The following is an 18,335-nucleotide window of genomic DNA, read 5'->3' as shown; positions in this document are numbered from 1 at the left end:
TGCCCTTAGAAGCTAAACACACCTCCAGTGTAATAGTGTAAGAATGGCTGCAGTTTACATTTTGCAGTGAAATTTTTATTTGTCTCTTTTTGGTTATGGGAATAAAAAGTATCCTATACTTTATTCCAGGTAATGTACTATGTGTGTGCCAAATTTCATTCACATCCGTTCAGCCGTTTTTGCGTGATCAAGTAACAAACATCACGCAAAAACGGCTGAACGTATATATATATTTTATTATTGTGAGCCTGTAGCAGAGTATATGTATGTATTGTGAGCCTGTAGCAGATAGTTTGATTCACAATAAAAACAAGGAACACCAAGAGCCCCAATAGTGTAATATGTACTGGTAAATGGTTACTAGATAGAGTAAATATTAATACTCACAAAGCCAAAGGCAGGTGGGGAGATTTTCCTGACCCCACTCATCTGTAGATGAGAAAAAGGGGTTCAACCCTCCACCCAGGGTGGACTCAATATTATGCAGGAGAACAGAGGCGCCAAAAGGATAAAAGGAAGCTAAATGAGCTTAAAAACCAAATTCTTGGTAAATAGAGGAGGTAGTGGTGGACTTACCTCCTCCAAGTAGACACACAACTACTGTAGTAAAGACAGTCAATATATTTTATTTATGAACTCCAAATATGCAACGCGTTTCGCAGGTTTGATCCCGCTTCATCAGGCAATAACACAGAGGTCCCTGACTCTTCTACTGACCACATATGCTATTGCTTCGTTGTTATTGCCTGATGAAGCGGGATCAAACCTGCGAAACGCGTTGCATATTTGGAGTTCATAAATAAAATACATTGACTGTCTTTACTACAGTCGTTCTGTGTCTACTTGGAGGAGGTAAGTCCACCACTACCTCCTCTATTTACCAAGAATTTGGTTTTTAAGCTCATTTAGCTTCCTTTTATCCTTTTGGCGCCTCTGTTCTCCTGCATAATGATTCACGATAAAGAAGGGATATGGCTCAGTACATGCACACCAAACCTGGATAAATTAAGAGGTTTGAACCTCAGAAAAAGTTTTTTATTGTTGTCTGGACTAGCATTAAACCACACATGAATTTAAGAGGGATACGGTATGGAGGATGCCATAATATTTTACTTTTAAACAATGCGCATTGCCTGGCTGTCCTGAAGATCCTCTGCCTCTCATACCTTTAGGCAAATACTCTGAACAAGCATTCAGATCAGATGTTTGACTGACATCTGACTGCATAAGCTGTCAGATAAGGTGTGCGATTCAGACACTACTGATGCCAGAATGATCAGCAGGGCTACCAGGCAACTGGTATTTTTTAAAAGTAAATAAATATAGCAGCCTCCATATGCTTCTCACTTCAGGTATCCTTAAAGTGGACCTGAACTCTTGCACAGGACAGAAGGAAAACAGAGAGAAATGCACCCTATATGTATTTAGAGAGTTTAACCTGTCTAATTCCCCTTCTTCTGTGACTAATCCCAACTGTAATTTTATCTCTCAGCTGTGCCAGCTAGCTGCCTCGGCAGAGCAGCTGATTTATAAACACAGTTAACCCTTAAGGGTTAAGCCATAGGATTAACCAGATGTTAACCCTATGGCTGCTTCCATTAAAGCAGGAAGTAGACACATTTTAGATAGTAGATTCATTTAAGGATTTGTATCAGCTGTAACAAAGAAATGTTTTTCTCTAAAGTTTATTATGCTGTTGCTTATCTTTTACAGCAGAAAGGAAGTTCTGAGTTCAGGTCCGCATAAGGGCCGGTTCATACGGATGGCTGACAGGGTCGTTTACCGCTGCGATTCATGTGTCACGTATTGAGATGGTTGGGAGCATTGATTGCCATCAATCGCACAATCGTTATGGCCTACTGAATTTTCCAAGATGCTGCAAGTATCTTCTAGTGTCAGTGGCGCTCGCATCGTTCACGATTACGGTATCCCATAGGGGGTTCAAAACACGACTCGGAGATGACAAGCAATGCCAAACAAGTTTCTACGCAGTGTTCTCTGATGCAAAAAAATATTAATAAAATACTGCTCGAAAATTGGAAAAATGGAAAATCGGAAATAAAAAAATCGGAAAACGGAAAATCAGAAAAACGAAAGTGGGTAATAGGCATTTCCAACCATCTCTAGTGATCAGCTGATTCGGAAGGTTCTGGTTTGCTGTGAGGACTTCCCGCTTTAAAGAGACTCCGTAACAAAAATTGCATCCTGTTTTTTATCATCCTACAAGTTCCAAAAGCTATTCTAATGTGTTCTGGCTTACTGCAGCACTTTATACTATCACTGTCTCTGTAATAAATCAATGTATATTTCCCCTGTCAGACTTGTCGGCCTGTGTCTGGAAGGCTGCCAAGTTCTTTAGTGTTGTGGTTCTGCTATGAACTCCCCCTTCCAGGCCCCTCTATGCACACTGCCTGTGTGTTATTTAGATTAGAGCAGCTTCTCTCTACTCTCTTATCTTTTACAAGCTGGATAAATCGTCCTCTGAGCTGGCTGGGCTTTCACATACTGAGGAATTGCATAAGGGCAAAGCTGTTTGCAGGAAGAAAAGAGCAGCCTGAAATTTCAGTGCATGAGAACTGCAGGGGGAAAGAAACACACAAATGATCTCTTGAGATTCAAAAGGAAGGGTGTATACAGCCTGCTTGAGTATGGATGTATTTTCTATGTGTGGACATACTGTACATCAACCTACTTCCTGTTTTGGTGGCCATTTTGTTTGTTTATAAACAAACTTTTTAAAACTGTTTTTAACCACTTTTAATGCGGCGAGGAGCGGCGAAATTGTGACAGAGGGTAATAGGAGATGCCCCCTAATGCACTGGTATGTTTACTTTTGTGCGATTTTAACAATACAGATTCTCTTTAACACATGATCATGACCAGCAAATCAGCACCTTACAAATCTATCACCTGACCAAACTGATCACATGCTTCTCTGGCAGTTCACCCAAGCATAGACCAATGAAATGCTTCCTGCTGCTACACTTGATTTGTCCGTTTCCATATGTTTAAAGCAGAACTGTACATAGGATTAAAACAAACTGTTTCACTGTACGAGCCTCTGTACGAGCCTCCGTTCTCCTGCCGCCTCTCCGTTCTGTTCCTCGACTTGTAAGTCAAGGCCAGCGCAGCCCTGCCAAGCGTATCCTTTCTATGCGTTACTGCCTGCAATTGCGCTATTCCTGACTGGGACTCGGAGAAAGGATACGCGTGGCCAGAACCGCGCAGGCGCAGTGGCCTGGGGGCGAAACCAAAAGCAGCTAGCGCGCAGGAGAATGGAGGATCGTGGAGGACCGGCGTGGGACCGGATGGCTGCTGGGGGCTTGCAGAAGCCCCAGGTAAGTGAAACAGCTTGTTTTAAACCTATCTACAGTTCCGCTTTAAAAGAAAATTCACATCAACTCGAAATTCTTATCTCATTAACCATCCCTGGTGTGTAGCCCAGGTGGAGCCCAAAGATGAGAAATTAATATAACATTAAAAAAAAAAAATAAATAAAAGAATCCCTTATCCCATTGTTTCCCTATTGCGCTGGCAAGTAGTCCCATGTTATAGTTTTACTTACAGAATCATTAACAGCCAGGAAGTCCCTGTCGATGGTCAACATTCTGAAATTCACTGAAAGATATCACAAGATGGGACATGTTAGGGCCAAGATTCCGTTTCAATCAAAGCGTGGAAAATACCCAATTCAGAAATGTTCTCATTAGAGCTACCACAATACAGAAGAGATAAAGCCGAAGGTCAGGTCCACTTTTTCCAGCTGCATTGTTTGCTCTCCATATTAAATAACGGATGTGAGCTTAATGGAAAAGCATGATTTTCACCATACTGCCCCTTTAAACAGAAGACAGCTGTTTTTTAAGCATCTGCAATTTATTATTAACTGTCCATTTCATTTGCCCGGTTCTCACACTAGATCCCCTGCCATGTGCTTCTAGCTAGTGATCATTGCAATCTGCTAATTAGGATCACACAAACTTTTATGGAAATTTTTGCAATTACCTCCATACATACAGTAAATTTACGATTTGTACATTCAACTGATGTAATGGTGTAATCTATTTGTAATTTTGCCTAATTTTTGCCTAATTTTCACATAGTTTTGTTCCAACTTTAGAGGCTAATATTATTATTTATTATTATTTATTGCATTTATAAAGCGCCAACATATTACGCAGCAATGTCCCCATACATGCTATTGTCACCAACATTGCTACGACCTTGTTCAAAAAGACCTTGTAATTTTTTAGAAAATTGATTTTAAAAATGCAAAGGCACAGTTATTGCAGTTAGAACTTTGTTCAGTAGTAAAAAAATGTAGGAAAAGGTCGTGTTGAACACAATATATAGGGCTTGATTCAGAAAAGGGTGCTAAGTGTTAGCACGCCAGTAAAAAGAAACTTTGCATGTGCTAACATGCTTTGCATGTGCTAACATGCTTTGCAGGTGCTAACATGCTTTGCACATGCTAACTAGGGTGCTAAGTAGTTAGCACATGCAAACTACTTAGCACCGTAGTTAACACATGTAAACTACTTAGCACCCTAGTTTTTAAAAATAAATCAGTGTTTATTCAACAAAGAAAAGGAACATATGACAGAATATGCAGTGTAGCAGTGCGCCTCCTAACTTTTCCAACAGTCTGTAAACAAAGTATATAGCTTCAGCATCAATTATCACTGTGGAAGATGAGAGGTATTGTTAAAAATAATATAATGATCGTCACATAATATTTAGAGCTCAGATTGAATTTAAATTTCCAAATATTCTATCTATTACAAGATCCAGGGGTATCTAACCATGGAGCTTAGCACCCTAGTTAGCACGGAGCTAAGTAGTAGTTTGCATGTGCTAACTACGGTGCTAAGTTTGCATGTGCTAACTATGGTGCTAAGTAGTTTGTATGTGCTAACTACTTAGCAGTCTAGTTAGCACACCCAAAGCCTTTAGGCGTGCTAACTGGGTTAGCACCGTTTACTGAATCGAGCCCATAATGTTATACTGATTCAACATAGTTACATAGTTATTTCGGTTGAAAAAAGACATACGTCCATCGAGTTCAACCAGTACAAAGTACAACTCCAGCCTGCTCCCTCACATATCCCTGTTGATCCAGAGGAAGGCCCCAAAAGGGAAAAATTCCTTCCCGACTCCAGATGGCAATCAGATAAAATCCCTGGATCAACATCATTAGGCATAACCTAGTAATTGTAGCCATGGATGTCTTTCAACGCAAGGAAAGCATCTAAGCCCCCTTTAAATGCAGGTATAGAGTTTGCCATAACGACTTCCTGTGGCAATGCATTCCACATCTTAATCACTCTTACTGTAAAAAAACCCTTTCCTAAATAAATGGCTAAAACGTTTTTCCTCCATGCGCAGATCATGTCCTCTAGTCCTTTGAGAAGGCCTAGGGACAAAAAGCTCATCTGCCAAGCTATTATATTGCCCTCTGATGTATTTATACATGCTAATTAGATCTCGTCTAAGGTGTCTTTTCTCTAGACTAAATAAACCCAGTTTATCTAACCTTTCCTGGTAAGCGAGACCTTCCATCCCACGTATCAATTTTGTTGCTCGTCTCTGCACCTGCTCTAAAACTGCAATATCTTTTTTGTAATGTGGTGCCCAGAACTGAATTCCATATTCCAGATGTGGCCTTACTAGAGAGTTAAACAGGGGCAATATTATGTTAGCATCTCGAGTTTTTATTTCCCTTTTAATGCATCCCAAAATTTTGTTAGCTTTAGCTGCAGCGGCTTGGCATTGATTACGATTATTTAACTTGTTGTCGATGAGTACTACTAAGTCCTTCTCCAAGTTTGATGTTCCCAACTGTATCCCATTTATTTTGTATGGTGCTAGACCATTGGTACGACCAAAATGCATGACTTTACATTTGTCAACATTGAATTTCATCTGCCATGTATGTGCCCATATAGCCATCCTATCCAGATCCTGTTGCAATATGACACTATCTTCCTGAGAGTTGATGATTCTGCACAATTTTGTATCATCTGCAAAAATAGCAACATTGCTCACTACTGCATCTACTAGGTCATTAATAAATAAATTGAAGAGCACTGGACCCAGTACAGACCCCTGTGGGACCCCACTGCTAACAGTCTCCCATTTTGAGTACTATCCATTGACCACAACTCTTTGTTTTCTGTCCATTAGCCAGTTCCCTATCCAAGCACACAGACTCTTCCCCAGTCCTTGCATCCTCAACTTTTGCACCAGACTTTTGTGGGGAACAGTGTCGAAGGTCTTTGCAAAGTCCAAGTATATCACATCTACAGCATTCCCAATATCCATATTAGCATTCATTACCTCATAAAAGCTGAGCATGTTAGTCAAACAGGACCTGTCTTTAGTAAACCCATGTTGATGCTGAGAAATAAGATTATTTTCTACTATGAAGTCATGTATAGTATCTCTTAGTAACCCCTCAAATAGTTTGCATACAACTGATGTTACGCTTACAGGTCTATAATTTCCTGGATCTGATTTTTTTGCCCTTCTTAAATAATGGGAAAACGTGGGCTGTACGCCAATCCACTGGGACTCTGCTAGTTGTAAGTTGCAACTTTACTGTAATTTGTAATACACCGTAATGATTTGTATATGGCTGTGTTATATATGAAGATTTCAAAGCTTCTTAAAATTCTTTTGAAATGTTTGTCAATTACTTTTGAAAAAATCTTTTAATAAAAACTACTGTTTAAGAAAGTAAAATAAATAAATAAATAAATAAATGCAAAGGCAGAACGGTTTTTAAACTCATAAAACAACAGTTTATAAACCATTTTCCTTTGCATTTTTAAAAATGATTTTCTCAAAAACTACAAGGTCTTTTTTTTTATTTGTTCGCAAAAAGTATGCAAAATTGTGAAATTACGGTTCCTGATTACGTTTACAAATGAAACTGAATTATGTTTTTTACCAGAAATTTTGCATGACAATTTCACATCATAATTGTGAATTATTCCTTACTTAAAGTAACACGTTACAGCTTCTAATGAAGACCTGTCAATAGAAATAAACACACAGCCTGGTAATGTCAGTGATCACTCACCTGTCTCTCCTGGTTTGTACATTGGCTTGTCCGTTTGAATGAGAGTCATTGGCCCCACACTGCGCACCAATATATCTTTGCTATCCGTTATGTGAGAGTTTGGACCAACGAGAGAGATGTGGATCGATAGAACCTCTTCTGTGCCGAATTCTGGGCTGGGTGCCTGAAGGAGAAAGAACAGTCCTTAGTGCGGACATTTGTAATTGTTATTGGACTAAGGAACCTCCCCCATACAAAGTAAAACATGGAATGGCCTGGTGTCACCAGCGTGGAAATGATGGGGCATGAATGCTTATATGAAATTGTGATACAGTTAAACCCCCATTATCCAAAACTCAGGCATTCGGAAGTCTCATCTAACCGGCATGCCTGAGGGGGAGAGCAGGAGTGGAACGTTCATTTTTTGCAGAGCTTTCCAAAGCATAACAATGTAACAATAGTAACAATGGGGTACCCGGGCAAGATTAACCTGGTGGGCCTCCAACTGACCCCCTAACCAAAAAGCAGCATTAGGGGCCCTTTGTTACAGCCACATTTCCCCCAGGGTCCCTGAGCCAGCAACCCCCAGATCACACCCCAACTTAACTGTGCCCTTGGGGCCCCGGCAAAGTAGCGCATTGGATTTCCCGGCAGGCGCACTCTTCTGTCAGCCTTTCATTGCTTCTTTGAAGGGTTACCTGGGAGCACAGGTAAGTTAGGGGGGGAGACACCTTGGGGGGGCATTAAAGGCACAGGGCCCTGGACCAATTGCCCCCTTTCCTCCATGGAAGCACCGGGCCTGCATACACGGCATCCGGCATGTCACCTGAACCGCATTGGGTCACATGCATGCTTTGGGAGCCGTACAGGAAAGCAGCTTAGAGCTGCAAGAAACGTAGAAGAGGAGGTTCGGTAAGTCGCTTCTGCTGCCCACAGCTCTATTGACTTCTCAAGCAACCCACAAGCACACATATCCGGCATCAGGTAATCCCTATCTGTACAGGATACTGGGGGATTTACTCATACCTCCCAACTTTTTGAGATAAAGAGGGACATATTAAGACACGCCCCTGCCACACCTCTAACCCACACCCCACCACGCCCCATCACATATAGCACAAAGTATTCAGAACCAAAAGATGTAGTTTTATCATTCAAACCAATCTGGTCCTTTCTCTTATCATTAGTTTTTTTTTAACTTCATTTTAACATTGGAAAATAAGAAATAAATCAATTTAATTGATGGGAATAAAGTTTAGAGTCAGTTAAACACATTTTTCTAATGAAAAATATACAGATTTACATGAATCTGTACATGCATCCTGAAAGAGGGTGTAACGATTGTGGAACTTTCTCCGTGATCAGCGCACAACGCGTGCGCTGACACAGCGGAAATCCTCCACAAGCGTATATTTGCAGGCACCCAGCAAAAGGTGCTACGCACCTGTAGAGGGAAATTCCTGTCGGCAGATGGCGCTGGGGAGTGCAGAGGAACCAATCCTCTGTACCTCCACAAGTGCCAGACAGGAATTGTACGAAGCGCAGAACGCAATCGCAAGAGAGGCGATTACGAATGAGATTGAGCAAAGGGACAGGTTGTATGTGTGTGCGCCAATCCAGTCGCCACCCCGCGACCGCGCACACACAACAGCAGATATGAAATAGGAACGCGATCGGTGCGATCGCTAGACGTGACACAAGGCAGATCAGAATAGAATAAGAGGGTAGCAAAGGCACAGCAAATAATACAATAAGGAGATACGGAAAATAACAAACGCTAGCTAACCGCGAACACCGCACTCATTCGCAACAGTGCACGCGGTTATGCGCGGTCTCCACGTGATAAGCACAATAGAGACAAGCACGCCTAACTAACCATCGACAGACAAATATGAAACAGAGGACGCGAGCGCTTGCTTAACGGTTACCTCACCGAGCCTCCAGCAAGCGTAGCAGACAAGACAGACACACGAAAACAGGGACAAGCGAGAGATAGGATCCACAGCACTAGCGAAAAGTGGCTAGCGCGATCCAGGTACGGAGTAGCAGAACAGAAGGATCCCCAGCGCTAGCGAAAAGTAGCTAGCGCGATCCCAGGAGACAGAACAGAAGAGATAGCTGGTAGCAACCGCTGCACCAGCTATACTCCAAGAACAGAGATCAGAACCATTTCCTATCGACCACCTTTGGGACAGGATAATGGCAACAGGCAAGACAAGACAGAACAGGCAATACAGATAATACAACCTGACTGGGCTAGAAGGGGAGCCTAAAGCAACCCCCAGGAATTAACTATACTAGATAGCAATGGCTGACACTCCAGCAGTGTCCATCAGGAACAGACCATGGAAAGGAAATGACCAGCAAAGCCTTCTGGGAAACATAAAGCTCTTATAGTGACAGTCATCAAAGAAGGCAGGTAGGGGATTTGCATAACGAATGTATGCAAATTCCCCAGCAAGAGAACAGACCAGAAACTTGCAATGGAAAGACAGGTCTCTGTTCCAGAGACCTGCAGCCCACAGACTAGAGGAATGGACAAACAGCTGTCTGCCTGTGCAGCCAGCTGAGCGGATCATCACAGAGGGACAAATAAGGAAGAAAGAGGGACAGAGGGAGTGTCCCATGAACCTACAAACCCCCTCCGAGCCACACCACAGGTGTGCTGGCTTGCCCAGCTGTCACTTCCCCCTTACTTCTGTTGCCCATCATTAGAGTTGCTCGTACTGAGCAAACTACGATTACATTTAAATGATGGTCCACTGTACGCGTAAAAATGTACACATATGGCACATTAGTAAGTGACTACACAATATACATGTGAACTATTGGTAACAGGCGTAATTATGTATAGCGGTAGATTTTACGCGTACATTCGTAAGTGTAATTTACAAACTTTGCTTTACAATTACGATGTGTAATTACATTTGGGCGTAGTTTCTGCTCACCCCTGCCCATCATAGGTAGCTGAAGGTGCCCCTTAGTATTAGGTAGTCAGAGATACCCTCAGTATTAAGTACCTAGTAGTGCCCCAGACTGAAGGGAGATCTCGCCAATGGAATGCCAAGATCTGGGTGAGTAACCTCTCATTTACATTCTGCACGGGACTCTGCATAGGGAAGGAAGTAGATACTTGGGGAGGAGAGAGAGACACCTTTCCATCATGAGGCGCCTCTAGGCATGGGCCTACAGTGCCTTATGGTAGTTAATAGATAATTACAGAAGATCATTAGTCAATCGCTCCCACTGAACAGAAGAGGGAAATACGTGTGGTCCTACATAATGAGGGCCGTATTTCTAGAAAGGCCACAACGGCCATGGCCTTGGGCGGCTGCTACCCAATGGACATGGAAGTCATGCTGCTCGTGAAAGGGGAGGCACAAGAAAGCTGGCCTAGGGGCAGCAGAAGTTCAGCCTTGTACATACCTGGAATTGGACACATTTGAATAGGGTGGGTTTAGTGACCTCCTCCTGGAGCAGAGTGATATCCTTAACGCCATGATGTAAGGTGACAGTTAGTCTTTGCTTCTCGGTGACTCCAGTGATGTCCACACAGGCGGTCTCAGTGGATGGATAATGGATCTGTGCCGGAACCAGCAATATATAATCTCTGCAAGAGAAAATACAAACCACGATTATTTCCATCTGTCTTCCTGGTCTTCCTCTGCTGCTCCTCTCTGTCAAGCTCTTCATTGGCTACCAATTAACCAGAGGATCCAGTTCAAACTCTTAACCATAACTTACAAAGCTCTCCACCATCCCTCTCCTCGTACATCTCCTCACTAGTTTCCATCCAGATACCAACCCAACCACAATCTCAGATCTGCGCACAACCTCCCTCTGTCCTATAGATCCACCTCCTCGCATTCACGTATACAAGACTTCTCACATGCCTCACCCCTCCTCTGGAATGCCCTTCCTCAGCACATCCACCACTCTCCCACCTTTAGGCCTCGTTCAGACTATACACGCTGCCGTGCGCATTTTTGAAGCGCGTCTAGTGTGCGACTCGCAAGAACGGTAGAAGGGCATAGACAGCACTTCTACCGTTCCCATCATATGCGCTGCGTGGCAGCGCGATTGCGCTATCGCGTACTGCACGCATTTTTGGTAATCGCAGAGCAGATCCCATTCATTGTAATGAATGGGATCTGGAGCACAGCGCATAGTAGCGCAGATGGCGTGCGATCGGACGCGTTGCGTTCCGATCGCACATCCATCTGCGCTAAATGATGTGAACGAGGCCTTAAAATCTTTTAACACCTTCTCAAAACTCACATTTTCCGACAAGCATAGGCTCTACCTTAAGGCAGGGAACACACTTGCAGGGCCGTTTTCCTCTGCGTTTCCTAGGTCTCCATCGGGTTTTGCGGTCGCGTCTAACGCGTGCGTGTTTCCGCGTTTATGCGTTTGCATGTCATGTACTGCCATGCAACGTGCGGGAAAAGGCAGAAAACTGTGCGCTTAGAAAACGTGGAAAAAAACACGAACGCAAATGTGGTACAGCGTTTCCTGCGCTAGGCTATTAATTTCAATAGCCTCTAAAATCGTGCGCGTTTTGCCGTTCGCGGCAAAACGCGCAAAAACGCATGTAGTGTGTTCCCTGCCTAAAAGGCCATTCCCCTTCAGCCTCTCAAGTTTTACTCTTTACTAGATAACCTGAAAACACACTACCTGTATGTATACCACATACCTCCCTACCTCATGTTTCCCCCTATTCCTTTAGATTGTAAGCTGGCAAGGGCAGGGCTCTCTCACCCTTTTGTGTCTTGGAATTTGTTATTAATTTCCATGGCTATAATTACTAGGTAATGCCTAATGATGTTGATCCAGGGATTATATCTGATTGCCATCTGGAGTCGGGAAGGAATTTTTTCCATGCCCTGTAAGGGTTTTTCGCCTTCCTCTGGATCAACAGGGATATGTGAGGGAGCAGGCTGGTGATGTACTTTGTTCTCTGGTTGAAGTCGATGGACATTTGTCTTTTTTCAACCCAAATAACTATGTAACTATAACTATTTCATAGCTTGCACTCTGTTATACATTGTATGCATCATATTACATCTGGCATTGTAACCACCAGTTCTGTATTTTGTACCAGCGTCTACATTTGATGTATATCATTGTCTGTATCATTATGTATCCCTTGTTTGTTTTCCTACTATGTACAGCGCCACGGAATATGTTGGCGCTTTATAAATCAATAATAATAATAAGTCTCCTCCTAACACCTCTCGATTTTATTCCGCATTCCCCTCACCCCATCCAAAAATCCGTGGACTTCTTTAACCACTTCAGTACCAGTAGTCTATGGCCCCTTAAGGACCAGAGACGGCTGGTACACAAGTCGGGCTTACAGGCGACATGCCGCATGGACTCGCTGCTTTCGCTGATCTCCCGTTGCTGAAGCTCACACTCCGTGCCATCGCTATGACAGCAGAGCTCCTGAAGCTGTGATTAATGTGAGCCAATGAGATTCGCTCACTGTGATCACAGGGTCAGGAGCCAATTAAATCGGCTCCTAGGTGATCTTAGTTATCTGCTCATGAACAGCCATGTCCACAGTCCACATGGAACCATATTGAAAGATGAACTGTAGTGAGAATAACATAAGGAATAAAATTGCTTATGTTTTACAATATTCATTTATAGATGATTTAATCAGTGTTTGCCCCTTATAAAATCTTTCCTCTCCCTGATTTACATTTTGAAATGTAATCACTGGTGGTGACATCTTTAGTCCTGTCAGGTGATCTGTATGGAATGTACATTACTCAGAGTTCTATGCACAGAGGGAGATATTGCTTGCTTGGCAGTTGGAAAAACACGTTATTTCCCACCATGCAATGAGGTTCACAGACAGCAGACTGTCAGGGCCATGGTCATGACATCACACTGTGGGAGGGATTTCACCACAATATCAGTCATACCGTGCCTCCTGATGGTCTATTTGAGAAAAGGGAAAGATTTCTCAGGGGAAAGGGGGTATCAGCTACTGATTGGGATGAAGTTCAATCCTTGGTTTAAGTTTTTCCCTTTAAGTCATGAAACTCATACAGAAGTAATACAATTTGTTAAACCCAGGAAAAAATAAATAGAAGTTGCTTACAGAACTGATTGCTGTCCAACGGTGGAGGAGACCAGAGAGCAGACCATGAGGAGTAGGCACCACATATTCTTGAAAATACGCAAGAAAAGTCCTTTAATATATCAAAAATAGTTTTCTTTCCCAGTGGCTCTTGAACTAGGCTTCCGGGGTATAGTTCTTCCTCATTCTCTGTCAGGCTTCTAGATGGAACAGCAATGACTACAAAGGTCACTGTCCTGGTTGGCTGCTTGTGGTGTCTCCACTGAAGACTCCAGACCTTGTGTTGGCAAATCTCCTTGTTTCACATTGCCTTTCTCTTCCCTCCTTTATTAAGCTAATGACTCCTCCCTGTGTTTTGTAACTGGCAATGAACTTAGACTAGACGTAGTACATCACCTTTAATGTACTGTATATCTGGTGAATTATAGTCTACTAGTGACCTTAGCTCGTTGAACCTCTTGAGGACCATGGTGTTAAACCCCCCTAGTGACCAGGCTATTTTCAGTTTAATTGACCACTGCAGCTTTAAGGCCAAGCTGCAGGGCCGTACAACTCTGCACACAAGTGATCCCTCCCCCCTCCCTTTTCTCCCCACCAACAGAGCTCTCTGTTGGTGGGGTCTGATCGCCCCCCCCCCCCCCCGTGTTTATTTTTTTAAAACAAATATTTGTTTTTTTGTAAATATTTATTACTTTTTTTTTTTTTACCAAATCCCGTCCCTCCCCCCAGCCGGCCAATCACGGCGATCGGCTGTCATAGGCTTCTGCCTATGAGAGCCGATCGCTCTCTTGTCCCCCAGCGCTGTAAAAGTAAACACACGGCGTGTAACAGTCTTCCGAGCGGCAATGGCCGCTAGGAGACTGAAGGTGGAGCTCAGCTCCACCCACCAATCAGAAGATGCGCGCGCAGCCTGCGCGCGATCTCCTGCAAAACAGAGCCCCAGGACTTTACGCCAATCGGCGTTAGGCGGTCCTGGGGCTGCCGCTGCGGCCACGCCCATCAGCCTGACGCGGCCGGCAAGAGGTTAAAAATGGGCTATGTCTGTCACTAATCCACCATGTGCACGCCCACACACACACACGACCGCCCCTTCTGGCCCCGTCCTCCTCCGGGGTCTCGGCAGTGTCTCTGCGTCTTGTCCCTGCACATGCTCAGTGCTAAAAAGCACTGACACACGGACAGACGCAGGGACACTTGCCTATTATTATATAGGATTGTCAATCACATGTCTTCCTTACTACCTAGAGTTACAGATTGCCCAGCAAGCTCATGGTGAACCAGAACTCCCAGGGGGGTGTAAAGGGGTTACAATGGACCAAAAAGCGCTCTTACTAAAATGTTATGGAGAACAAAAGTTTGCCTTCTTAAAACAGAAGGAATTTGCGATAATTCAGTTTGAAGTGAACATATGATGTCTCCCACAATGCATCACTGCTGAATGCGCAAATCATCCTGTTGTTGTCCCTGCAAGCTAACCACACCTACAGAACCGCTGGAATGCAATGACGCGTCAGCTTGTTAATTGTACAGAGCCACAATAATCCAACATGCATACAGACTGTTTCAGGCTGGTAGATCCTCATCAGTGCATGGCATGGATTAATATGGCTCTATGGGGTAGGGCTTGTAACACCGAGAGGTACAGGCAAAGTACCCAGCAAGCTCATTGAGTGTGTAAAGGGCTACAATGGACCTAAACGCCCTCTTACTAAAATGCTATGGAAAACAAAAGTTTGCCTTTTTAAAACAGAAGGTATTTGCAGTAATTCAGGTTGGAGTGAGCATATGATGTCTCCCACAATGCATCACTGCTAAATATTCAAATCCTTTGTTGTCCCTGAAAGCTAGCCACGCCTCCAGAACTGCTGGAATGCAATGACGTGTCAGCTTGTTAATTGTACAGAGCCACAGTCAATACAATATAATACATTCTGTATGCATGTTGTTGGATTATTGTGGCTCTGTACAATTAACAAGCTGACACATCATTGCATTCCATCAGTTCTGGAGGCGTGGTTAGATTACAGGACAACAAAGGATGATTTGCATATTCAGCAGTGATGCATTGTGGGAGACATCATATGCTCACTCCAGCCTGAATTGTTACAAATACCTTCTGTTTTAAGGCAAACTTTGGGTATGTCTTCCGTACCTAACAATACTTTGTGGACTTTTCTTCCACAAAGTTATACAAATGACATTAGTTTCCCTAAACTCCATATTTTATCATCTTTTATTATAAAGTACTTTGCACTGTGTAGCTCTGAACCAGGGGTGTAACTACTGGGGAGCAGCCCCTGCAAACAGGGGGGTCCCAGAGCTCAAAAAGTGCCCCAACTACTACTTCACTCCCTCCGATAAAGGGGTTCATCCCAGGGCCGGCCCGCTCATGAGGCAGGGTGAAACTTTTGCCTCAGGCGGCACTTCTAGGGGGGCAGTAACCGCCCGTCTGTGGGTGCGGGGGAGCCGGCCGCCGAGCTGGAGGGGTAGCGGGCAGAAGGGGGGTATTGAGCTTAGCGGCGTGGAGGGGGGGGTCGGACCCCCCTCTCTCGCCTGCGTCCCCCGATCTGCGCTCCACCTCCAGCTTGAAATGGTTACATAGCAGCCGATAGTAAGAAGGACGGGCGGGGATCACTCACCTCTTCAGGTTCCAGCGTGCGCTCCACTGATGTCACTTCCTGCAATGCCGCCCACTGTAAGTATGTAACCATTTAAAGCTGGAGCGCAGATTGGGGGACCCAGGCGAGGGGGGGGTCCAACCCTCCTCCCCGCCGCTAGGCCCAATACCCCCCCTCTGCCCGCTACCCCTCCAGCTCGGAGGCCACCCTCCCCCCCCCCCCCCCCCCGCACCCACGGCTGGGGGGCGACAATTTTTTCTAAGTTTGCCTCAGGCGGCAAAAAGTCTAGGGCCGGCCCTGGTTCATCCTTCAGATCAGGTGTTTTGTGGCTACACTTGTTATAGGTGTGAAGAGGATGATGGCCACACTTGTTTCAGGACCCTTGTGAGATGGACCCCAGGCTGTGAGGGTCACTAGGGGAAGGGCCGGTTCTAGACTTTTTTCCCACCTGAGGCAAACTTGTGAGAATGTGCCCCCCATCCCCCGCGCGACTTGCCATCCATCCGGTTGCTGCCCCCTCCTCACTCACTGTCAGCCTCCTCACACAGCACAACAAGCTGCTTTTCCCCAATGATAACCTCTCCACCTCGCTCTCCTGCTGTTAGTGTAAACACAGGACAAACATGCTGCCCCTGTAACCTCTGCACCCGATGCAAGTTTTTCACCTTGCTTCATGAGAGAACCGGCCCTGACTAAGGGTAGGAAAGGGTGGGAACATCGGGGAGCATCAAGGTTTTGCTGGGGGGGGCATGATTTGACGTTACGCCCCTGCTCTGAACGATAAACACAGGGAGCAAATGGAAACCTGCATACAATCTATGACATGGGCCCCTGGCAGTTGCTATGTCCCCCACCCTAGCTTGGGGGTCCCGGGATCCCCTCCACTTCAGATGCCAACCTCGCCAGGTCAGCATCTACTGCGCCTGCGCAAGCCCTGCTAGTGACTGCCCTTATGTGGTCCAGAGCGTGCTGCTCCTGCACAGAACACACCAGATGACATCAGAGCATCCGCGAGCGGCTCTTGCGAAGGCACAATAGATGCCGACCTGGCGAGGTTGGCATCTGGAGCGAAGGGGGTTACCCGGGACCCACAAGCTAGGGTGAGGGACATAGCAGCTGCCAGGGGCTGGAGGAAGCCTCGGGTAAGTAGATCTCATTTTTTTAGGAGCTTGGATACTTCCTTTAAGTTCCCTTTAAGGTATATGGGGGTTGATTCACTAAAACAAATAGCATGCCTTATCAGAGTTAACACATCTTATCAGAGTTAACATGCCTTATCAGAGTAACATAGCGAGTGCTACGAACTTATGCCTGCTATTTGGCAATGATGAGAGCTCCACTTGTCCTGCCCTGAGCCCCGGCGGATCCAATCACTTTAAAGGACATTATCCCGCACTTTGATTAGCCCAATAGGCTGCCTGTCAAGTTTCCTGTCAAGTGACAGGCAGCCTATTGGGCCAATCAAAGTACGGAGATAATGTCATTGCCAATTAGCAGGCAAAAGTTTGTAGCGCTTGCTGTGCTACTCTGATAAGGTGTGTTAACTATGATAAGATGTGTTGACTCTGATAAGGCATGCTATTTGTCTTAGTGAATCAAGTCCCTAATGTGGCCATGATATTTAACATTTCCATGCAGTTATGAAAGAATTCCAGTCAGCCAGCTGCTATGCTCAGTGCTCGCTGTGTACTATTATTAGCCCTCAGGGATTCTTCATTACCATAAGAAATGAATATCTCCTAATGAACAAGACATTCCATTCATTGTCTTCCAGAATAAACAGCAGAGACAGAGCTTATATACACATATGTCTGTAGAATGTCAAAGGTGTGACATTGCATAGTGATGAATAGGAAGGGAAGGTCTATTTACTCTTCCTGTCAGGTCCTAGATGGTTGCCAAACACCATAGTCACTGAGTGTACATCATGTAGGCAAACAGCCTGGTGGAGGTAAGCCTGCCGGCATGGGCGTAGTAATCACCCCTGCCATCGCAGCGGGGCCCAGAGGCTTTGGGGGCCCATCCTCTTCCATCTCCCCAACCGCAAGTGCAGCCAATTAGCAAAAAAAAACAAAACTCCTTCCCGTTTACTTACAAAAACTGTGTATGCGTATGTAATTTTTTACTGCTTACAGATGCTGCTTCACAGGTTCGCCTGTTCTTTTGCCATTCTCTGGCTCCCAATCATGTAACCCGCATGGTGCTCAGGGACCAAGGGGCCCCATGATATAATTTTTGCAGGGGGACTCTATTAAGTCTAGTTACGCCCCTGCCTGCAGGCCTCCAGGGTAAGTTTCCATCTTGCCATACGCTGGTGTCAGGCAATCTATAAAGCTGTTAGGCCTGGGGCTAGAGATGGCCCGAACTGTCAAGTTCGATTCAACCCCTATACATTATCATTCAGCTAAACTTTGACCCCTTACCTCACAGTCAGCAGACACAGGGTAGCCAAACAGCTAGCACCCCCTCCTGGACCCCCCAAAATGCAGTTGCGGTGGCCATATTGGATTCATTCTCTGCTGACTGTCAGTGAGAGCAGGGTCAGAATTGCTGCAGATTGGTAAGGAAA

General features: G+C 44.8%; 1 protein-coding gene across 1 annotated transcript in view; it reads right to left on the bottom strand.

Moving 5' to 3' along the window:
* LOC137536628 (alpha-2-macroglobulin-like protein 1) overlaps positions 1–13,617 on the bottom strand; it is a 119,773-nt gene extending 106,156 nt beyond the window's left edge. Inside the window, exons 1-4 of the mRNA XM_068258879.1 lie at positions 13,556–13,617; positions 10,487–10,670; positions 7,082–7,244; positions 3,566–3,618 (exon numbers count right to left, since the gene is read on the bottom strand). Of these exons, the coding sequence (XP_068114980.1) occupies positions 3,566–3,618; positions 7,082–7,244; positions 10,487–10,670; positions 13,556–13,617 (462 nt within the window). The remainder of the gene's footprint in view (positions 1–3,565; positions 3,619–7,081; positions 7,245–10,486; positions 10,671–13,555) is intronic.
* Between the last annotated feature and the right edge of the window lie 4,718 nt (positions 13,618–18,335).

The sequence above is a fragment of the Hyperolius riggenbachi genome, chromosome 10, assembly GCF_040937935.1.
Source record: "Hyperolius riggenbachi isolate aHypRig1 chromosome 10, aHypRig1.pri, whole genome shotgun sequence".
NCBI classification, from domain to species: domain Eukaryota; kingdom Metazoa; phylum Chordata; class Amphibia; order Anura; family Hyperoliidae; genus Hyperolius; species Hyperolius riggenbachi.
Note: the sequence above shows the minus strand (reverse complement) of the source record. Positions and strands in the feature narration are given on the sequence as shown.